Here is a 25459-nt window from a genome sequence, read left to right as displayed (position 1 = left end):
TGTGTGCTATCAGACAGACGCTCGCTCGCCTTCCTGACAGACTCGGGTCTCCAACTTTTTCGTTTATTACACGCACAGGCATGTGCTTGAGATAATTAAACGCGACGGCCCCCTATTATCGATAATAATGTACGTAGGTACCCTGTAGCAATATCGACGATAACACCTCAACCACCGATACACATTCGACGGGAAAATGCAAGGAAATTAGGATCTTTGAAATATCGTAGGTATCGGGCACACTTTTATCTCTCGTTTGCCAATCTAACTCGATAAATTTTATTATACAAGATTTTGCGAAATACCTCGAGGGCATCCGCATCGCCTTGCACACGGACGTGGTGTCTCTACGTTGTACGCAATTGTATCGTAGACGCACCTTCGCGTATACAAAACCATTGCGAGTTTCTCCGTGTATAACCGGGTCCCGCGCGTCTAGGAGTTGTCTACGGGTCGATGCCCGGCCAGAAATAGCGCCTCGCTCTCTTCAAACGCCGGGCGATTATGTCACTGCGGATAGGCTGTAGGTATATACACCATAACCTGTATCCGTGCATACGTATATTTATTTGTATGTATATATACATGCGTACATACATACACACGCGCACAAACGTCTACATCGTTTTACACCCATATACGTGTACCTGTATATTTTTTACGTATAATTCTAGTATTTATACGCACAATTTATAGAAGCCACGTCTCGCCACGTGTTACTCGATTCACACATACGGTACGTAAATATATGTATGTATACACCGTATACACTTTATCGTGTAGTCTCCGTCTCTCCGCCGTGTAACGCTAGTAATATAAACGCTGTATATATTTTTATCGTTTGAGAGAAAAAAAAATATATATATATTAAAAAAAGAAAAGCTTTCAACGCCGATCCGTACCTATACATTATATTAGTATACACTGATCTCGGGATTGGGATTAGTGTACGTTATTATTGTAGGTTTCACGATGCTAAAGAGAGGAAAATTAATATTTGTCGAAAAAGTTTGCTTTTGCAGCCGGGAGTATGGTGTTTTAAAAGTTTGGAAAATTTATGATATTTATTGGCTGAATAATTAATACCCTAGGTTTTCTTAAGTATTAAAGTATAATTTATGTAACTTTAATTTACAGTTGATGAAAATAATATACAAAATAAGTAACAAGTGAACGATTGAATTTAGAAATTTTCTTAAGTTTTGAAGTAGCATTCTCCTGTTTTGCAAAATCAAACATTTTCGAGAAGCAGTAACTTTCCTCTGTTTAGTATCGCTACACCTGTAACAATCACACCTACAAAAATACCAGGCACAAAATCCGTCCAAGTACAATTGTGCTATCAAAACTATAATAAAATCGTAACTATTTCTCCCAAGGCTACAAAAGCAAACTTTAAGCAGAGGTGTATATATTTTTCCATTGTTTTCACGCATGACAAATATAAAAATAATAAACTCAACGCAGGCAGATGAAATTTTTTTGTCACTCGTTGACCGGCGTTATACGCAAAAGTGCAGACGCGTCGCGATATGTGATGAAAATTTGATTAAATACACGTTAGGGCATTTTTTATTTAAATCATTTTCATTCCTAATAAGGTTTCTGCATAAAGTATGATGTTTGGAGTCCCAAAATGCAGTTTTTATTTCAAATATTTAACTTTTTTAAGTTTATATTATACGTGCATATTTTGTAATTTTTAATACATATTTATCCGGGCCGTACACGTTACAAATATCTTGATAATTATCGTTTGCACGATTAATTTCAGGATCACGTTACATATTATAACGTAAATTGCAATAAAGTTTCAACAAATTCTTTCCGTACAACTGTGTTAGAATTATGCATCGACAACGTCTTGCATTATACAAAAATACATATATATATATATATATATGCCGACGGTTTCATACTCGTCTCTCTTTCTCAATTGTTTTGGGCCAGGTGAGGGCTGCAGGTGTGCCGATTCGGCCCGGGGCTTGCGTACATAGCAGCGGTAGGTTCAAGCATTATTATCCTGTAATACGTAGGCCTGCAAACCGAACGAACAAGACGTACGTGTATGTATACCACAAGCAGCTGTTGATTCCTTCGTGCAACACAAACTCGAATGAATATACATACCTAACCTACCTACTTTTACGTACGAGCAATAGGTTACGCATCTACGCACGAATTGTGTACATGTATATAGATATACTTAATACATATATGTACGTAAAGCGGGTAGGATGTGCAATACGAAGTCATTGTCGTTCCAAAACCCCGATCAAAGTCGTCGCTGCAACCGGCGATCCTGAATCAAAGTTACGAACGACCCTCTTACACCCGGGGCATGAAATAGTTGAATGCCTAGTCGTCCCCTTCTTAAGTCCAGAATCCCCGTCGCGAACGGCAGATGTCGCGTAGTCCTCCTCCTCTCTCGCAGCTAAAGACACGCGCCGAGAATATATCCGCGTACAACCTTATTCTTACACGCAGCGGGGTTGGCGCGCAAGTTTTTTCTTTCATTTCTTTTTTTTTCTTATTTGGGAACTTGCGACGTTCCGTTATCGTAGCGTGAAAAATAAGCGGCGGAAAGAAAAGTTTTGAACTAGTCAGAGAGCGATGGCAGTGATTGTAATAATGAACGGTGGAAGTTATTTGTTTGATTTTTTTATCACGAGTGTGCGCTGTGAGAAAGTTGTGTTGTTACCGACAAGCTTGAGGGAAAACTCAAAAGTTGTACAGTTCTGTTAACCTTTGGTTACTTCATCACCCAGCTCGGATCAGGTGGTATAATAAATAATGTTCCGCAATAAGGTAAGTGTAGCAGTTATCGACCTTTTTTGGTTGTATCTGTTCGATTCTTAGTAGTTCTAAAATTACCAAAAAATAAATTTCTAGCGTCTGACCCTTTGGCAATTGGTTTCAGTCACCGAGAAATTCATTATAATACTGTCGTCAATTTACAATTTTGGAAAGTAAAAGGTACGATAACGTTGAGCCTAATCGTGTCAATGACCGGTACACTTACATCAGGTTGTCGAATAATGGTCACATACTAAAGCATTGAGTGTGTCAAACCCGCTGTTTACACGTTAGACGATGGTGTTTTTTTTTCCTTCCTTCTTTCTTTCTTGCTGATGGGATAATTTTTTATACGTTATCTAGGAAGTATGTACGTAACGGGTTCGGTTCCTCGCATACGCGCTTACTACACCTTGTAAAATTATCAAGATTTGAGAACCGCTGCTGTTAGCAGCGCGGCGTGCGACTTTTTGAGTTCCTCTGGTCCCACGCTGAACGGCCCTCAGATCCTCTCCGTGTACCGTACGTACGTAGATACGTATGCATAACCCTGCTGGTTGGTAACCACCTCGTTGCGCCGCCCTCGCCCTCCCGACTTCGCAAAGACAGCTACGTACATCGGTGCCGTACAGTGCAATTTTATTTATTTATATTATTTATTTTTATCGCATCATCCCCGACACAGGTTATACATAGGTTACGCACGGTGCAAGGTGCAGCATTACGTAATGCAACCGTAACATGGGATATGATGTTTGTTTACGATAAATTGGCTCGTAGTAAATTATGCCTGCACTGTGAAAAATTTCATTTTTCAGAGTAACTAGATAAATTCTGTAAAACAGGTATCGTTAAAAAAAACTGTTCGAATATTGATGGGATTACGAAAAACGAGGTACGCTTAACCATTTTGCGCTATCGTCGATCCTTTTTTGGTAATTGCAACGCGAAATCAGTTTGTGAGGTTTACTATACTTTTTTAGTTAAGTAAGGCTGCAACGTCAATTTATTCTTGCGCAAGCGTTAAATTTTCGCAACGGTCACAAGAAAATATAGTAACATCGATCGTAACGAGAAAAAATAGTAACGGATACTAGCCTTTCCGGTAACAGCTAGAAAAACAATTTTCATTTTGTACCTAGACCTGTATTTTTTTGATTGTGGTAAAGAATGAAAATAGTAACCGGAACTAAAAATTTCTCTCAGTGTGTATAATTGCGTTATTGTACAGGAGGTAATATCTATAATTATCCTGGAGACATCGGAATCTTCCTGTAACTGGTCTATTACGGTACCGTTGCTGCAATTTTTACCTATACCCACCTCCCAGTGTAGCATGATCGTAGGCTAATTTTATTTCATACTGAATTAGCATTTGGCATTTTTAATTTTTTTTTTAAATTCTTTTGTTCTTATTATGGATTAATTTAAAATAGACCATGACCTGCTTATGAATCATAATATGTATATCGGGTTGTTTTAGAAAAAAATAATTAGCGATTTTTCACCGTGGTACCCCGTAAAAAATTTGTTTAGGTCAAAAGAAAGATTCTGTGGAAATATGAGCGTTCCATGTTACGTGGAAGATCACGCGCAGTTGGTTGTCACTTTTTTTTTTTTAATTTTTAAATGTGCGAAGAAACACGTTGTAGCAATTCAATTATTGTTTCTTTCCTGACATTTATATTCAACCCAAAGATCACGATCCATAATGGAACGATGTATCATCCGGGAATCCTTATTCTCCTGAATTAAAAGTTCACATTAAACAATAACTATTTTATGAGATTGAATTAATAATGAAAAGATCGTTGGATACACTTCTCAAACATCGATTGGAGACTTAACATTACAAGTGTGGGTCTTCTTAGTGACGTAAATTGGTATTATGATTGATTTAAGCAGTAAAAAAAAAAAAAATATTTATTTACGATTCTTCCTGAGTTTAAAAAAATGTATAAAGGTGAAAAGTCAAACGATTGTGAGCGCGATCTTTCACGTAACCTAGAGTACTCGGCTTTTGCCAGAACCTTTCTTTTGACACAAACAAACTTTTTATGGGGTCCCATGGTGGAAAATCGTAAATTATTTTTTTCCAAAACACCCTAACGTAAAGTTGTTTATGTAACGAAACAACGCGTTATAAAATTGTCGAAACGCGAAGGTATAGTTTTTTTTTTTTTTTTTTAATTTTTATTTCAACCGCAGCTGCAAGATTTGCAGCGGAAGCTTAAATTCGTATATTCGTTTTTACAATGGACCCTATACGTATATGCATACGTACTATTCGTTGTAAGTTCATATTGTGAAGGAAGTTGGTGCAGGAACATGTCGAGGGGTGGGGGGGTTAAACACCTGGATGATATACTTCTTAAAAGGGGACGAAGTTTTGTATGCAAGACACATGTGCCTGAATCTGCTGTGCACAGTATAATAAATTATTATGGAACGCGGTTTCATTCTGCATGTATATTTAGTCACGTATAGTATAACGTTAAGTGAATATTGGTATAACTTATTGTTACAGGGTAGAGAGTTGGAAGAAAATTCACCTTTTTAAAAATTAACGTACGAACTGTATAACAAACATCTATTATGAAATTATAGAAATCCCTGGATTGATTGAGTCGTGAAGTGCGAGCGAATGAAAGCGGTGTTTGTAATACGGGTACGCAAATTTGAGTTGATTCCTGCATTCTGCGTATACGAGCGGTTAAATGCGAGCCATGAAAATGACCACTCGTGTTTACGGCGGAGGTCATCGACACCCTTTCTATGGTCAAATCGAAATATAGGCCACGAGTAATACCTTCCTAATACATCGACCGTGGTGTAATGTATGTACAGAGGCACACTCGCGCACACACACGAATAAGACAAATATATATACATCGGACAACTATAATTTATTATGAAACCGATTCTTAGGCATTTAAACCGTTTAAATTGACAATGACATACTGCGTGGTTTTCAAACTTCTACATTATTCATAGAAATTATCAATAAATTATCATATTATATGAACAGCATGTACATGTACCATGTATATATGTATATATATATATATGTATGTTCGTGATATATTCATGCGCATGTGTTTTCGGTAGCATGTGTAACGTATATTATCGTATATGTATACGAACATATCGAGGCGGTGATAAACGGCAATGCGCGCTCTATGAAATTAGCCAAAAATTGAAGGGGTGTTTCACCGAGAAAAACAGTCAAACGAATGTTCGATTGAATTTTTCTTTCCCAACGAGAAGCAAACATTGATCAAAGAACGCTCGAATAATTTGGGGCGTTTTGAATTCTCAAAGTATTTATGTGATTCAAATTTAATAGAAAAAAATGTCGATTTGGGTAAATTTTATAACGTTTACAACAAGTTTAGGCTACTGGTCGTACAAATTAAAAGTACACCCTGTACCGTATGCAGTTGAACATACCGTATACGTATAATACCGTTGTTACACGCGTGCGGTATTAAAATAATAATATACAATGATAATCTTGTTTGCATTATTGTATGAGTTTTAGAACATTCGTGCAGATTTAGTCGTGTTCTATGGCTCGGTGAACGTATTCGCATGCATATAGATTATACTGGTAACGAGTGTGCATATGGGTATCATACATATACGTATAACGCAACTGTACTAGGTGTGTGCATATATGTATATGTATTGTATATGTATGTGTCGTATAGGTATGACGTATAAATTCGCGCTCACTGTTCTAAACCGGAAGGAGCCTATTTTGGAGAGTGATGCGCCAACCGTACGGACGTATGTACGTACCTACGTATAAAGTAATACGTAAGCCTTGCTACGCCGGAAGTAATCGTTGAGCAAAGAACGGTATATCTATATGGGTGTTATATGCCTATGTATGTGCAGCGGCACGTTTTATCACCTCTCTATACCAGCTGCTATGCACCTTACTAACGTGACTCCGTAATGCACGATCTGCCCCAGGGGCGTTGCACAATCTATATCATGTATCGTTGTGGTGGGTTCAAGTGATGCGTAACTCTGAAGGAATTTCTACAAGCGTAATGAAATGATTAATTCACGTTATATGCATAATACATTATACGTACCATTGGCGAACAATCGTATTTCGTTGCGTACACATGTATATATATATATATATATATATATATATATATATATATATATATATATATATACGTACACCTAAACATATATTACACTTACATTTAAAAAAATGTAATTAATATCTGTATTAAATTCGTTCTATATATAGAGAGGGAGAGAGAAAGAAAGAGAAAGAATACTTTATTTCAGTGATGGAAGTTTTTTTATTTTTTCTTTGTATTTTTTTCATATACCCTAATTACCGTTTGGCGTAGACAAAAGTCAACATTTACCTATCTCACTCGGTTCGATACGTCGATTTTGTGCAGGAGGAAACGTTTTGCTTTTACGCTATTATTTTTCATCGACCGAGTTGTTTTGATGTCTTTTTGATTCCATTCTTTGATTCACACAATTTATTTTTGTCTCACAGTAAGAAAACGAACAAACTGGTTGATTATTTTTCAATAATGTAACGAAAGTCTAATAGGTCCGACGTATATTATTAGGGTAAAATAATATCCATTACTTTTAATCATCGTTTTATCTATACTTGTTTAACCTGTTCCGTGTAATTCAAGATCACGGTCACATATGATTATGGATATGTGAATTAAACCAAGTCAATACCAATATAATTTAAACAACAAACTGGATCAGGTATAATAAAAAAAAAAAAAAAAAAAAAACAAAGACGTTCAAAACGTGTACCAAGTCACGAATGTTAGTAACGAATTGAGTGTAATTGAATTCATAAAAAATCAAATTTATCGTACAAATAAATGAAAAAGTGTGAACTCGTAATTGCGCGTTCTTGCATACTTACAACCTATACTTTAATAAAGTATGCATAATCGATATATATCCGTATTAATTTCGGTCGACGATTTATTTGGCTGAACAGTATACGGCGATACGCATGCGGAGGTTTAACGCGGTGTTCATACATACATGCATACATACGTACGTACGTACATGAATGGCCTGTTACGGGTAAAAGGGTTCCGCTTGCATTGTTGTGCGGGGGACGGGATGATTGTGAGAATATCGAGACGAGTAAGTAGTAAAGGTCTAGCTTTGGGCAGACAGTCTTGAAACAGCTCTAAACGTAAGCTGTCCACACGTGACCGCATGTGTGTCCCTGCTGCGTTTGGATATGCATATATGTATGCATGTGCAGTATGTGCGGTATTTACGAACACAGAGAGACAGAGACGCGAGGATTCGCGGGACGGTAAGGAAAGAAAGGGAAGGGATGGGAAACGAAGGGAAAGGAAAGGAAAGGAAAGGAAAGTAAGAGAGGTGGAAGAGAAGGGGGGTGGGGGGACCAGACCCGTGATCCGTCTTCCATGGCTCTGCAGGGCCGCGTAGTGTGCTGTCCGCATTCCAACCGCGGGCCCTTATGGGTCACGACAATAAAATCGCACCACCGCACATGGACAGGTGCGACGTCCTCCTTTCGAGTATTATGTATCATAGATATGATATATACATACATATACGATATTACCATGGAATGGCCCATATATGTGTGCATTTTATTTTATTTTTTTTTTTCGTCACACGCGTTTACGCCTTACGTTTTGCACTGTTGTACCTGTATGCGGAAACAATAATACCGTTGACGATAAGGATTGATATTTTTATTTTCTTTGTTTTTTTCAATTTTTATTCTTGCAAAAAACAGCAGACGTTTTTATCGACTAGATCGATTGAACCGTTCCTCAACCTTACCGTAATCGCGTTATCGGTATGCAGAAGGAGAATTCGAATTGACTCGACTGACGATGAATAATGAATTTTCATCTCATTACTCGTCGAATATGTTATATAGTTGTGAAATATTTCTTGCATGTTTGCCAGTGTAATCTAATTTGTATACCGTATACTTGCGATATGCATAGGTACAGGTGTGTGTAAAGAATACTCGCAATCAGCGACGTACGATACACGCGTCCTAGCCATTGCTTCCGGTTTTTTTTTCTGGATAATTCGAATTGTATTATTTTTAAACGAAATCGTCGAACAGTTCCGCTGATCCGTCTAAAATCAGCCTCCGGCACTCCGGAATGGTGAAACTTTCAAGTTTTCACCAAGTATCTACCATCGAGTATGTACATGTTATACATATATACCTCGCTATCACGCGGACGTATATAGGTATATATATATATATCTATAAGTACTTAGTACAGTATACGTAAACACTTCTCGATCAACAGACATTAATCATATTTCATTAGCTTCTTGTATACATAATATTAGCTATAATACATATAATTTTATATACATATATATGCCTTCACCTATCCCTAAATCAAATCGATCCACGGGTGTGTATACGCACTGAGAGAAATTTTAAGTTCCGGTTACTGCTCAGTCCTTAACTATTTTCATTTTTTACCACAATCGAAAAATATAGTTCTAGGTAAAAAATGAAAATTAATTTTATAGCTGTTACCGGAAAGTCTATTATCCGTTACTATTCTTTATCATTACGATCGCTGTTGCTATATTTTCTCGTAACTGTTGCGCAAATTTAATGCTTGTGCAAGAATAAATTGACGTTAAAGCCTTGTTTAACTAAAACAGTAGAGTAAACCTTACAAACTGATTTTGCGTTGCAATTACCAAAAAAGTATCGACGATAGCGCAAAATGGTTAGGCGTACCTCGTTTTTCGTAATTCCAACAACATTCGAATAGTTTTTTTTAACGATACCTGTTTTACTGAATTTTTCTAGTTACTGTAACAAATGAAATTTTTCCCAGTGCGATACTTGTAGACATGGGACATATGCCCGACAATTATAATGAATAACGTTGGTATAATACTCAAAGATTGTGTAAATTAATTAAATACGAATTTAACGGCAAGGGTATTACGAGCTGAAAAGTTGAAGCAATTAGAAATTTTGTAAAATTTCATTAATCTATACTCGTATGTATTTGTATACACACATACAGAGTAATTTTAAATAAATCTCTACAGTAATACTTGCAGACGACAGTCTGCAGTGATTCTCACGCATGGGATGTGACATAATTGCACAGTACAACATATAAGTATAATGACCGTTAGTCGCAGCCTTATATTTCTAATTGTGAAATGCGGAGGGACTTTGTGCTCAAGTTTTACCCTTTAATTTCCTATTCACAGTCCAGTTGATGGTGTATCGTTTTTTTTTTTCACATTGTGCGCAGAAACGGGTGCGAGCTTCTGAGGTTAGATGGTGGTATATATGTACATGTAATACACCTGCATACATTGTACACCTACCTCATTCGCGGTTAACGAAGATAAGAGAAGTTGGACGATGAATTTACGTGCGTCTCTTCTTCCTCTGTCTCACCTTACCTCACCTCACCTCTCCTCTCTCCTCTCCTCATTTTCTTCATCTCCTTCTCTCTTTTCCTCATTTTTCAAGCGTACTGTACAAAAAAGTATGTATGCATACATACGTAAGTACAACAGGAGCGTACACGTGCCCGTGCATCCGTCTCTTTCGTCCGGCTCGAGGGGGTGGGGGGAAAAAGTGAATTGACCGGCGGGTAGAGGGGCTGCACGGACGAGGAAGGGTGGGGGAGGAGGAGGAGGAGAGTTGGCAAGTAAGTAAGTAAGGCCAAGGAGGATAGTAGCCGGCTATACAAGGGCCTTCGCTGCCAAGTGCCAGTGGGAAAGGAATGCGCTGGTTCGTTCGAGAGACACCCCCCCCCTCCCTTTCCCTTCCCACCCTGTCTGCCTGACTGCCTTGCCTCTCCTCCTCCTCCTCCTCCTCCTCCTCCTCCTCCTCCTCCTCCTCCTCCTCCTCCTCCTCCTCCTCCTCCTCCTCCTCGTCATCGGCAGATCTCTATCCTGGCCTCTATACTATATTTATCATGGCCAATCGCACGACAACTTAATACTATATGTATTACATTATACATAATATAAAATATACATTATATTTAGGCTGCAGTGCGTTTTATAGTTTTATATACTATACGGACGTTCGATGGGATCGTCATTTACTACAATTGATTTTATCCTACCTCTACCCCCTCCCTTGCCGGCCGGCCTGTTGGGGAAGAGTGTGGAATATAAGAGAGCAAAAAAAAAAGGCAAACTAACGAAGAAAAAAAAACCTGCGTATAGTAGCCTTTTAAATCTGTTATTAAACACCAAACACGTTTATATACGTCGGGGTATGTACTCGTTGAAATGGTATAATAGATGCCTATTCTATGCTGTATACATTATCATAGTAGTATAGGTTTATAATCGAGATTCGATCGCGTTGATCTTCTTTGCGGCACTTGCGACGTTCACTTTTATTATATATATATATAATCCGTTATACGGTATATTCATCATCTATATTTGTATAATAATAATTCTAGTTGTAGGATAATCGCGCGCGATCTGTTTTAAAATAATTACCCGTTTATTAATATGATATATTATATGATACATATTATTATAAAAATAAATAATAATTATTGCACGTAACGCTATTTTATAATATATTATTTATTATATATATATATATATATATATTCAAGTATTACTGACCAAGTTTACACCGAAGCGATCCCGGCGGTCTTTTAATTAGAACAGTTATGTACGGTCCAAGAATAGATGGATTCGTCACGAGGCGCGTCGTATCGCATCGCATTGCGTGTGCACGCATATTCACACGCGTGTACATCATACGTGTTAGGTGTGATTACTCGTCGTCGTCCCGAACATTCAGCGAGGATAATTGCCGTGGCTTTCCTTAACCAGAGCCCCGTTTAAGATAGCGAATTTTTTCGGGAGAGAGAGGAAAGTCGCCTTTATCTCAAAGGTGGTCGCGATCCTCCTTTTTTAAATGTCAAGAAAAAGAACACCGCGATAAATGCATACATCGTTATCTTAGTGTTTGTATACTTAAAAATCTCTGACGATTTTGATACAGGCAATAGTTGTTGTTGTCTATCGTCGGAGATCTTTCTAACGAAAGTCCGCCTAACTAGGTATTCGCTGTGTACTGGAAACGAAGGAAATTCCCATTCTATGCAAATTCTCAACCGTACCGTAAACGCACCAACGGTATTACGCATACTATAGCATTTTATACGTCCAAGTACAATGAAGGAGGTGAAACAAAAAAATTTAAAAAAAAAAGAAAAGAAATAGCGGCGAATTCCGACGACGGGGGGGGGGGGGGGGGGATCGGGAATGAACGCAGTGTACGATTTGGAATAACCCAACTTTCCTCTTTCCCGTCACCGGGAGAAAATGAATAAAAATAAAGCAAAGAATGAAGAATAAAAATTAAATGAAGTAGTAAGAAAAGAGCTGTTCTCTGCAGCGGGAATCCAACAAACCGTGAACCGTAAATCAATGCACAATGGTTGAATATTTTGTGTACAGGAATAGTACCTGTGATAGTGATTAAGAAGTGTACGGAAGAAATAGAATCGGTAAACGCGATGGAATTCCGGTCTTATATATACTTTATTTATACATTGTGTTATTACAGTATATTTATAATTCTATTTTCTCCTCATTATATTCTCGCGGTTTTATAGTAGCCAATCCGCCTCGCTTATCCATATAACTGTACATGCACTCACGGCTCAATCCTCATTTAAACGATACGTGCGTATAATGAGATTATATTTTTTCAAAATAAAGGAACGAATCCTCGTTCAATGTAAATTAACGGTTTGTGAAATTCTTCATTATACGTACACTCAGAATGTTGAAAATTAACATCAATTGCCCTCGTCCGACGTTTTGCACGGTTTGCATTCGTTGCGCAACGAAGACCACCGTCGACGATAATGGTTTCGATACACTGTGTTGTGTGTGTGTGCGTGTGTATGTATATATATATATTGTGTGTCATACACGCGCGCGCCCACACACACACGCACACGCATTGTAGAATTATACGTATAATACACGTAAACGTGACGATGCGCGCGGTTAATCGAAACAACTAATCGAGTCATGGGTATTTATCGAGGAATGCGACCATCGGTCGCGGGTATACGAGTTCACTGACCTTTATTACGGTACATACCAGGGCTAGACACGGTTGACACTCGAGTTGTTACAGCCTTGTCAAGGCACTTTTCTGCCCGCTTGCTGTATATACGTGTATATATACGACATGCACTCGCAGAGACGCGTACCAACCACACACGCCTCGTAATGTATTACACACGTGTATGCTCTTCCTTATAATGTGCGTACATCCTAAGGCACGTATACTCGGGGGAAGCAGCGTTTTTCCTTCTGCGCGGAAAAATACGGGAGTATCTCGAACGGGTACGAATTGTATCTACATTTACCAGTCTGCACACTGCACAGGTACTGTTATAGGTATTGGTGGTGAACGCATACCTACGGTCGCTTTAAAGGTATGCGCCCTGTGTCACGTGCGTCGCGATGAAGGAGGCTGTAGTGTACTTATACCTATACCTACACCTATACGTACTTACCTACCCACCTATACGCCTCGGGAATGCTGATCGCTTAACGGAGAATGAATTTATACGTTGTATGGGTGCACGTAATCGTTATATATGAATTATACCGCTGCTGCTGCTGTGCGGTATAAACTGTTTATTTTTTACTCCATTTTTCTTCATTTTAAATACAGATGTACAGGAAAAAGCAATTGTCATAATTATTATTATCATCGTTATCATAGCCTTTTTTTATATTTCATTTTTTGTAAATTTCTACATTTATTTTACAGTATATCGTAATTATGTGTCTGTTCGCTGATAAGTTACGATGAGGGTAACGTCAATAATTCGGTTATTTTCTTCTTACAGATTTTTCAACTTACGAAACTCTCGATAGGAGTAGAATTTCGTCATCCCTAACTAGGTGCGGGAATTCATTGTAACACAACTGTGAGTAAACATTTATACATGGATACGTAATTCGATGCACATTTTTATTTTATTGTTCTCTCCTTTCTTCTTACGACGTATTACAACTGTTGGCAATTAGTTGAATACATTATAGTTATTTATATACCTAACAGAATTGGGTATTTCCCGTCTATCCTACAATTTACAATGCCTGCTTCGTAGCTTGGATGCGATTAGCTTTGCCGTACCATATACTCATATTTAGTCACCCAACTATCGACTTGTACAATGTCTACTCCGTTTGCGTTCATTTCTCTATAACTTTCGATAATTTTCTTTGATCCAATATACAACGATATAGTAGTAAGATACTATACAGCTGATAAGATTAAAAAGGTGAAGGGGGGCTTTTGATTGGGTCAACATATACCCACATGATGAACACAAAACCATACAATACACGTTCGTTATACAGTTGTGCGTACACCCTGTGCAAATTTATACGTACATACGTACATATATATATATATATATATATATATATATACGTATATGTACGTATAACGTATGGATGGACGAATATATAGATACTTATACGGCGTAGTTTGCCGAAGCGCTTAACTCTATTTAGGCCCGCGATAAACAGATAGGATGTGTAACCTCGAAGGGGGTTACGTAACCGCACAAGAGTTTTCTAGCAGTGCGTGGCTGCTGCCTGGAGTATCTATGTATAATATTATATATGTATGGGATAGATAGAAGAGAGATATATCAGCTGTATTTGCCGGCGACGCCGACGCCGACACCCGCCGCGACGCCGCGTGTCTTCTCTTCTCTTCTCTTTTCTTCTCTTCTCTTCTCTTCTCTTCTCTTCTCCTCTCCTCTCCATCTTCTTCTTCTACGCTGTTTCGACGCGCTAAAAGAACGATAGAAGAGACGCCGATGGAATCTGTCTCTTTTCCATACGTACATATTTTCCATATTTTCATCACCGCTGTTCAAACAACAAAAATATTTGTCATAAAAACGATAAAATTCTCTTTCCTAACGCCTGTTACAATTACGATTTTCAATTATCTCGTTGCTGAGCGTTGGAATTAATTTTATAAAACATCATCGGTACGGTGCACTCGATATGGTGTACCTACTTGAGTATGAATTGGTGAGAGATAGATATATATATATATATATATATATAGAGAGAGAGAGAGAGAGAGAGAGAGAGAGAGAGAGAGAGAGAGAGAGAGAGAGAGAGAGAGAGAGAGAGAGAGAGAGAGAGAGAGAGAGAGAGAGAGAGAGAGAGAGAGAGAGAGAGAGAGACAGTGAAAAAGAGAGGGAAACATTTCTGGGCATCGTAACGTGTGTGCCGTGGCGAAATTCTCTGGAGAACTCTGTCACGCGTACAAATAGCCGGCTGACCTCGGTTCGTCTCTATCAATGGCTCGCTCACTGCAGCAGCCTCAATGGCTGTATATTTCGTTTCTTTTCCTACTACGCCGCGATTGCGTGGTGTATATAAGCAAGCGGCGGGGGACGCGTTACTTCCCTTCTTCCCTCCTTTCCTCCTTCCCTCCTTCATCTCTCTCCTCCGCCACTTCTCCGCTCCAACCAAACTCGCGCCCCGTCAATGCTTTCCCCCTTCCCCACCCTTTACCGTACCTTCTCTCATTCGCCCCTCTTATCGCCACTATCGTTTTTTCCGCGGTGACTCTCCCCTCCCCTCCCCTTCTTCGTTGTGTTTCCGTATAGTTTTCGCATGTGAAATTCTTTTAGAACGCTCTTTCTTTTGTCAGCAACTTTTGTATTAATAACACCATGCGATGTTGAGAAATGAATCCAACGTTTCGCAAATTGGTAAAATTGTTCCAACTGCCTCGTTGACTTCGTACTTTTAAAAGACTGTGTAATACATTTAACGCTTGGTTCTTTGTACGTGCGTGCGGTAGCTATAGACAGAGTTTATCGTCTTGAATAATCGGTCGGTAAAAAGTTGTTCATTTTAGCAGTGCTCGGTGATCCTGATCCACGTTACCGCGGGTCGATATCGAATCGTAGTGTTGGTAGGATACCTTCACACTGTCGGTAAAATAGAACCTGATCGATTTTCAACAAATTGCCGACCGACGGAGAGGGTTTATTTTACGAGATATTGTTTGAATCGGTCGACTTTTCCTCAGGGTAATTTGTTCTGACCGTTGCAGCTACTTCATGTGTGGTAACTGTGACTCTATAATTTTTTAAGTTTCTGTAAGACCGACGGTCGGTAAATGTTTTATGAGGTTGCGTCAGCGTTTAGCGGAGTCTATCTTTGACCATAAATCCGATAAATTACAGTCTTATAAGGCTACGAGATTCTGTGATGTCAAGCTTGATTTGAACGCAGCGAAACTTTTCGTCGATAATTTATTTAGTCAATTTTACAATAACGTCTAGTCACATTGTAAGGTTTAATGTTACGCAGTGAAAGACGGTATATAAAGTTTCGTTTACATATGTCGAAGTCGCGTGGATCTCAGTAGCTCCATGTCATTAAGTCAGCACAGACCAGAGGGTGCGCAACTTGTGTAAAATTGCCAACTGCGTAATCGATACTGTAATAAAATTTGTAAAAAATGGAAGATAAAAAATAGTTCCAACGACTGACTGGACTCGTTAATATTAACGAGAGTGTGCCGTGTTCGGTGTACGAATGTCGTATAAGAATTAACCGTTGATGAGATAAAGTAACGATAAGTTATTAATTCCGAGAATATAAATACGTGTATAATGGTATCTATAAGTCAGTGGCATACTTGCATCTACATCGAAATTATCGGGGCTTGGTTAGCTTGTCGTGTATTATCTAAGGATGCTTGTGTACACCATCATAGATAATTTCCGGTTTATACGTATACGAATACGCGTTTATTCATATGTATATTACGTTTTATGGAGGAAACGATTCTTACCCCCTTACACGTATATCTATGTACCACGTACGTGTATGAATATAATATTACGCATATAGTATATATCTTATACACTTCCAGGCAAATCTTAACGGGGTCACAAGTCACGGGGCCGTATATCTTCGCTTACGTGCGGTCTATGCCCGTATCTCGCCCCGTGGTTCTTCCAGATATTGTATCTTACGGGCACACGTGCAAAATAACATTATATGCATATATTATCGTATTTGAATGGCGTATCATTTTTTTTCACGTACTCATGCCTCGTGTTATACTTGCTCCCGTATCAATTTTCTTCAACGTTCATGCACGATGCAGCTGTACCTATCGCATAAAAATTACCATTATACAACCATCGATATTATTATTGGTGCCATGGGCTCATCGAAGATTTGTAAAATTCTTTTACTTTCGATGCACGGCGAAGGTCGGTGAATTGAACCGTGGCTTTGATCGGTGCCGGTTTATCGTGTAACCGTAACTGCAGTTTCTTAACAACAGTCAACACTTCAGATAATAGTATAAAAATATTACTAACAATCATTCGAAGTCGATCATTCATGTAAGGGTTACTTGGCGGTTATGGATAAAACGCGACGCGTACAGAATATGTCGTCCACACACGTTCATCCTTGCGTAACGCAACGTCTATACTATTATACCATAGCGGAGGAACCCAGAATTGTCAGTATTAACAATAATTGCAATGATAGGCTTTTTTTCTTCTAAAAATTCTAATACGAAAGCAAAACTGAGATTATTCACCTCCAGGTATAACAATATAGTGTGACATAAGATTTAATTGAAATCATAAGACAGAGACGTTTCTAAGGGGGGCAAAATCTGATCAATCGCATCTTCCCTCGCATGCGCAGAACGATACGTGTATTCTTTGTCGCTTGCTGCTCGGTGTGAAGCTTGCAAATGCCTGCAAGAGATTCGGAACTTTCCCAAAGCATGTGCAGTCGATAGAAAGATAGCAATCCTCGTCTCAGCCGCAATTACCAGCACATTGTCAGTAGGTCGGATCTCATCGGCGACCACCCAGCTCTATATTACAGCTGCATGGTTCCACGATATCTGCTCGGCTTTATTATGCCCTTTCCGGAATTCAGTTGGGGTGGTTGGTGAAGTGGAGTAGCCGCCGTGCATGAAACAAAAACGACACGGGTTTGAGAAAAAGTTGGTGCAGTGTACTAAACATATTAATGGGAAAGCGAAGCTTGGGGAAAAAATAAGACTCGAATAACTGACTATCGAGCCTTGGTCTTATGTCTTGGTCTTGGTCTTGGCTCCCGATTACCGCTCATCCTCAGACGCGTACGTCAGATGTGAACGGTCGAGGGCTTCGCTCGACTCGTACTGCCTTACGTGTTGCTTTGTACCTCGCCGACGACACGTGTTGTCGGTCTTGCTGTTTAGATAACCCGGGGGCGCATCCCCCCTTCTACTCCTTCTCATTCTCCTACTCCTTCTCCGCCACCTTTTTCCCCTTCCTCTTCTCTATGCTGCTACCGAGATGATGATACCAGTTCCTCCAAAGCCTTTCTATGATATATGAGTATACTGTGCTCGTTCGATGGGTTTTATTCCCTGATTTGTTAAACGAATGCATTCCTCACCTGTCTGGCGAGATGTTAACAGCACAGTAAATTCGTTTTCCCGCATCCCAGAAGATGGTGAGGGTATCAAAACTTTGACGTGTGACCAGCATGCGGTAGCGAATACTGCCCGGTATTATGGGGTTTCATATCTGGCTGTAGTTATATGATGTGTCTGCGTTGCGATTGGGTCTAGAAGCTAAATATTGCGCAACGTTATTCGCTTTGGAAGAGTTTTTTTGTTTTCCTAGAAGCGTAATATAATTACGTTAATTATTTCGTACACCGATCAGGCTCCAAATATCATTCCCTAAATTCCAGGTTCAAGTTGTTGGTTAATGGCCATGGTAAACCCTGGTATGAAAATTACACGTTTGACTAGCGAATAGTTGCGTAGTAAACAGAATTCGTTTCGCCGGAAATATTGGGACCACGTACCCAGAGATACGAATGAAATTTGGGAAACGATGACTGGAAGGGGCAACTTTTGCAGAACATAAGAGAATTAGTCGAAACCGACGACACGAGTGTCAGATCGAATTTTGTTTAAGATTAGCTTCGATACGACTTTTAGACTCTTCGCGAAGTGCCGAGGTAAAAAGCACATCCTCTCTATAACCTGTAACGAGGACCGTATAACCAACCACTGTGGTTGGAGGAAGAATGTTGCGTGCGGTAGGGTCGAGTGACGAGCGATGATAGGTAGGTAATACCACATCGAGATGCAAAGGCTTCGGATATCACTGATCATCGCCCCTTGTTCGAATTTATTCTCTCTCTCTCTCTCTCTCTCTCTCTCTCTCTCTGATCTTCCTAATACAACAGCTATAGCCAGGAAGATGTACAGGTGGTCCTATCGAGTGACGGTTAGATGCAGTATTATATACGCTGCGCGGCTGGGATTAGAGAAGACCATCCGAGAAGAGAGGTTCGTACGAATCCGAAGTGATCTTTGTCGGGGTTCTTGAGGGATGCGTGACGCGTATCTTATGGCTACGATGCGAGATTGCCACGCCTCAGAGTTGGATACACGGTTAAGACTCAGCACTACGGCACACGTCCATCTTTCTGTTGTTTTAGGATCTTTTCTCTCGAATATCGCACTCGATGATGCCCTTGCCTTTGCGTGCGTGCATGTGTGGGTGTGTGTGTGCGCATGCTATACTTACGTAGCGGGCTATCTACTAATCGCAGTTGTGTTAAAAGGTGTCATTGATATGTATATGCATAACTTAGTTGCACTTTTCTTTCTTCTTTTACTGCTTTGCGACAGGCGAAGGTTGACGGTTGACATACGACAGTCGACAGTTTTAGGCGTCAGGTTTAACGCATATGACTAACACTTATATATTCTTCTCATTTCTTTTTTTAGTTCTTCTTCTTCTACTTCTTCTTCTTCTTCTTCTTCTCATATTCCGCATTTAGACTCTTCCTCGAAGTTCACATTCTTATACCTGTCTGTAGGAAATTGAATCTTTCCAGGATGTAAGGTGCAAGATTCGAAAGAATATAATATGTCTGTATACAGTTTTAAGAAGGTTTTTGATTCTTGTTTTATCAGTTCTATTGATTATTCTACTTTCAGAAAATCCGGTGATCTAGATGATACGTACCTGTTATTTTAGACGAAACTGGTTTTCACAATGATTTAACAGATGGATTTGATTCTGAGATCATTGTGAAAGCTAATTTTGTTCTTTCGCCATCGATGATTGTTCGTACGCGGCAGTACCGTTGGGGAGGTTGAAAAAAAATTTCTGTCAACCTGCAGGGAAAATATACTGGGAACGCAACATCGGTCGGTTATAATAATCGTAAGTATTTCGACGCATGAAGAGTGACGTCACGTAATACGTAAGTTTCAATTAATTCTTAACCAATTCAATCAAACGATCCAGCGATCGGTTTGATATTCGGCAGTTGCGGCATTCGATTATTTAATTTTTTCTACTCGTTTGAGAATATTTTTTCATCGCTAATTTCTCCGGCATCAAGGTTCCTTCACTGCCACTCAGCATCGCGCGCCAATTACGCTGCATTTATACCGCGAACGCATGTTGGTTGGCTGAATACAGGCAGGCAGACAGGCAGGCGGGGTATAATAAATAAGTTTTTGTATTAATTTCCGTTAGCGATTTATCAAAGGGCGAACCGGCGAGATCGTATCTTGAGCTGCTGAAACTCGCTCGGGTAGCCAAGTCGGTAAGAAGTTTAATCGTAAGTGGCTGGCAGCAGCGGAGTAAGGGCTCTGCTCCTCCGCGGATATATACTTTTACATACGTTGTATACACGCATGTATGTATGTATGTGTATATAAAACGCGCACCGCTTCAAGTATTGCACACACAGAGCCGACGATTAGCTGTCTCTTGCATTGCGTACGGGGGGTAGCTCAACGCTATCAACTATCGCGTGTCAAACGAGCCCGCAAGACGTACAAGAAAATCCGAAGAGTCAGAATTGAAACAACGCAGCCGGGAAACTTTATACGTCCTAGACCCCTGACGCGCATACGTGCAACGTGTCGTTCTCCTGCAGCGCGCCGCGTTTGAAATTCCTGATAAATTTTTATGGACTTTCAAACTCTCTAGCATGTGAATCTGGACATGTATGTATGTATGTACGGGACGTATGCGGTAAGTGTGAGTACCGCTTCCTGAACCCTGAAGGGCTCAAGGATCCGTCAACGGGTCAAGCGTGCGCTTTCATACCTCCGGCACTCGTATACGTGATAAGTTGTAAAAATAAAATCTAAAGAAACGATTGAAGTTTGGCTTTTTTCACCAACTCTCAAGTGTCAGGATCGTATCCGGGAACAACTATAGGAATTTTAGACACTGGTTTATTAACGTATAAAATATCGCAATCGAGCGGATGAAAAAATTATTTCATTTTCACTATATCTACCAATCACGTGGGACGGTCAATTTTACATTTTACATATAGATCTACAGAATTCAACTCGTTATTTTTAACTTCGTTTTAAGGGCGAATGAAAGATGTTTTGCGAAAAAATTGATCACCCCAGGGTGAATTTATACATTTTTTCCCAGGTGATTTTAAAAAATAAAAAGTGATCGTATCAGTGAATATTAATGATAGAAATTTCATACATTACATAAATTCTTCGATACGGTTCATTTTCTCTCTGCGAAAATACTACCATTTTCTTTTGTACAGTCGAGAAAAACTTTTCTACGCGATCAAAATTTAAGACTGATTATAAGTTTAAGTCAGTTTGGTATAAAAAATTGCTAATCGTATATAAACAATCTTTTTTGCATAAAATCCATAAAATTGCGACTGCCGTAGACTAAAGGAAATTTTTCGTGAAAATAGTTGATTAATTTTCAAAAAAATTTGACTTTATACGATTGCATTTATTCTATCTCACATCTATCATTATTGCAGTGGCGTTACAGATTACATACATCATGTACTATAGTTTAATGAAAATTCGTCACCTGCTTCCGTTGCGCCGTGTTGGTACAGCCATATTTCGTGCGGTAGATGGCGGGGAGGGAAGGAGGGGGTGTCGTTAAATTTTCTGGCAAATTATGAGGCAACGAATGAAATATAGTCCCCGGTGTATATCGGGTTACGGCAGCAGTGAGTCTGCATAATAGAGCGAGAGTCCTAGAGGCAGGTCCATGGTGCTGGTGCATGCAGCAGCAACCGTACACAAGTATTTATATTGCGTCTAACTCGCCCCGAGATATTTTGACGCGTAAACAACAAAATTTATAGGGGATAAAAATTGGAGTGAAATTTTGTTCGAGGACCGTTGTGTAAATATTTTAAACTATCGGGCGATACAAACCTAGCTTTTACGAGCTTGGAGCACGAAAGCAAACCTATTTGGTATACACGCTTCGTTCAAAACTTGTATAGTGTAATTAACAGTAGACACGGCGTTGGTCACTAGGGTAAACGCAACGGTAAATGGATAAGCTTAAAGCTAAAATCTCGCATGCAATTCATCGCTTTCTTCGAGTACACGAGATAAGAGAATTAACACCTTGTCGGATAAAGCGTTCATGTAATAGCAGAAAACTTGAAACAATTTCCAAAGATTTTTATGAATGGATTATTTCAAAGTCTAAATTCGACCGATGAGCTACAGCTTCAATCCAAAGTTCAATCCAGGGTTCCTTGGCACAGTCGACTCGCCACGGTTCGTGTTCCCCGCTTCGATTCAACGGTCTCGAAGGACTTTACTTTGCCTCCGTCGCCTGCAGCTCGCGCGTCTTTCACGTCGTCGTATAAAAGAAACGGCTACCGAAAGAATTTTCCCTCCTTCTCTGATTCCTTCGCCTTACCTCTGTCTCGCTCATTTTCTGAACCTTATCAACTTGCGGTCCTCCGCTTACCTCGGCTAGTAAAAAGAGAGCGACGAGTGAGAGCAGGGGGCTCGGTCAAGTGTGGCAAGTGGCAGGTCGCCATTGAGTCGAGTGTGCGGTGTGGTTTCGGTGATTATTCCTCCTCGTTTACTCGAGTCAAGTTCAATTTTCGGCTTTAATCGGAATCGCTATTGCCGCAGTTTGAAATGGCCCGCCTTGAGAGTAGCAACTTTTTTAGTCAGCTTTCATTCGTCAATTGAGTAAAAGAAAATTAGGTGTGGGTCTTTTATGGATTATAATTCGGTGTCAATCTAACACTATATGATTTTCAATTCCGAATTCCAAATTGACCAGAAAAATTGTTTTACACTAGTCGACACTCCCGTACCGACAAATTTTGGTAAATTTTAACGTCAACGTTTATCACAGTCAAGTCCTGAACATGTCTTGGACTCGATTGTTTCTACCAAAAATTGCCAATTACGCCTACAGCTGTTACGTATAAATCAGTAGTGAGCCAGTTAGTCGATTCCAAGTTAGATTCACAATTAGAGTAATTAGTTTGACGATTCGGTATACTGTCTGTCACTTTCTAGACGGTATGAATTCTCTGCTGTTTAATATACAGCTACTTGTATACCAAGTGTGCAGGTCATTATGTTTTATTACTGTTATATCGCCGTTATCGGGGGACAGGATCGTTATAAGGATGGACGAAATGGGAATTCAAGTAGCGACGTATCGCTAATTCAGACCGAGGAGAAGCCGCAGTCAAGTCCTGCTGCAAGAGCCGGAGGACCGGAAGATAAACCAGTAAATACAAGCGTATGAAAGTGTATAATAAAGGCGCGTATGATTATATCAAGGTTTTGGAAACAATTTCACTTTTATGACCGGGGCGGGAATTTTAAGCGAGCGCGACGGATTCTCGTTAAACTTTTGGGCCTTTCTTCAAAACTCGTAAATCTTCGCAACGCGAGGCTAAGCCATCCCTTCCAGCCGTCCTTTATACGCGAGGACTCGCTCCTTATGTGTGCCCGCATTCGCCCCACGCTTATAACAGTCTCACACACAGGCTCAGATTACGAGGAACACTTTCAGTTAGGTTTTTCTCTTTCTCTCATCGGGACTCACGTTTTTACAATTGTACAACAAGCTTTGAAAATATGTTTTAATTTGCAAAATAGCGCACCTTTGTAACGCGGTGTCTGCAGTATTACTGCTTCTTATTATACATTGTAACGTGGCAATTTGAATAAATGTTACAAGCGGCGCTTTGAACCTTGGACGGAATCCAAAGTTAAATTCGAAAAAGAGCGCCAAGACTGGCGTCACGCATCCGAAAATTGGAAGAGGGGACACTGGACGGTACAAGGAATAGGTTTTGTTTCAGAGATTTTGTTTCTTATCGATTTTCGAGTATCTACGGCGTCAAGCGAGGAGTCGGTGATGATTTTGAAGGTGTTACGGAGTAGCGAATGGCACCAATTTCCAAAGAAGAACGGCGCCCGGCTACGGAGGGAAAGCCAACGATCGTCACTTTACGATTTGACGGGTAAGTTCTGCGTCGCGACGTTCCAGCAGGTGCGCGTAGGATTGCGCAATAGGCAAAATTGATCTAGAATCGATTGTTGCGAATTCTTGCTAAGCGCGACGTCGCGTAACAGATGGCGCAAAGGTATCCGAGTTGCGGTAGGTCGATAGATTTCGAATCACTGTAGTTCTGGCGAACACTGGTGACGCAAGTTTTCCTTTAATGCAAGGTTTTGTATTTGGAATTTCGGGGATGGCGCGAACGATAGGTTTTCATAGAGTGCCGTGTTATATAAGTTATTTTGGATTTCCGTTGATACTCTTAAGGCGACCGTTTGAAACAATGGAAAGCTATCTATTGCGGCTTCGAAGAGGTAAGCGCTTCTTTATTTCTTGCTATCGAATTTCGAGCGTAACAAAGTAACAGCTTGCCATTTTTGGATTACGATAACGATATGTGTTCGAAATTCGTTTGATGATCGTAGCCTGAGTTGAGGGTTGACGATTCGAGTCAGTTTTTTGTTTGAAATTAGTTTTAACGTAAACTGCGTGTAGCCAAAATTCTATTCTATTCTGTGTCGAGTCGCGTTCGCAGATTTTTCAGTGTCGCCTCTCGAATAGGTCGCGAATTCCCGTGTGTGGGTGTGTCGAATGGCGTCGGTATAATTTTCGAATTGCGGAAAAGATTACGAATTTCTTATGTCAGTTTATGATTCGGATTGCGATCATTTTATGATTTCGATTGTACGCTGTTCGATGAAATTTCCAATTAAGATTATACCTGATCTGAGGAAATGTACCATTATGGTTGCGTTATACTCCATTCGATTTCTGTGTACGAAATAGTATGAAATAGTCTCGTATAGCTACTTTTTCGAACACGTATAAACTTGTAGAGGTTTATTGTGATTTTTTACATTGCGACCTACAAGCGCGACAATTTCATATTGTGATGGCTTGGGCTGTGTATATTTTCCACATTGCCTCCCCTCAGAACGGAATCCATTGACATCTGTCATACAGAACGGAAAAAAAATAAAGTAAAATAAAAAAAAGTTTAGGCTTTGGATAACTTCGAATTACCTCGAGTTGCAAAGTTTGTTTTTGCACACAAATTTGATCTGATTCTTACAACCCAAGGTAATTTGAGATTACACAAAGTCTAAGCTTTATTCTTTTATTTTATTTTAATACTTTTTTTTATGATACATTGTTTATTTATATTTTGTTTTTGTTTTTCTCGTTCTGTATGACTGACGTAGATAAATTTTGTTTTGAGCCCAATGTAT

The 25459-nt window shown here is 39.6% G+C and overlaps 1 protein-coding gene across 3 annotated transcripts in view; it reads left to right on the top strand.

The window, feature by feature from the left end:
• LOC124297570 (transcription factor Sox-14-like) overlaps window positions 1-25459 on the top strand; it is a 92068-nt gene that overhangs the window by 26165 nt on the left and 40444 nt on the right. For 2 of the 3 annotated variants that reach the window (XM_046748738.1, XM_046748737.1), the window contains exon 2: window positions 13707-13787. Coding sequence is in view for 1 of the 3 variants with exons in the window: in XM_046748735.1 (XP_046604691.1) it covers window positions 24394-24544 (151 nt within the window). In the remaining 2 variants the exon portion in view is untranslated. Of the gene's footprint in view, window positions 1-13706; window positions 13788-24334; window positions 24545-25459 lie in introns of those variants that run through there. The other variant, XM_046748735.1, reaches the window with a different exon arrangement.

Source organism: Neodiprion virginianus, chromosome 2 (assembly GCF_021901495.1).
Source record: "Neodiprion virginianus isolate iyNeoVirg1 chromosome 2, iyNeoVirg1.1, whole genome shotgun sequence".
NCBI classification, from domain to species: domain Eukaryota; kingdom Metazoa; phylum Arthropoda; class Insecta; order Hymenoptera; family Diprionidae; genus Neodiprion; species Neodiprion virginianus.
The sequence above is the reverse complement of the archived record's forward strand: the minus strand, read 5'-3'. Positions and strand labels throughout refer to the sequence as shown.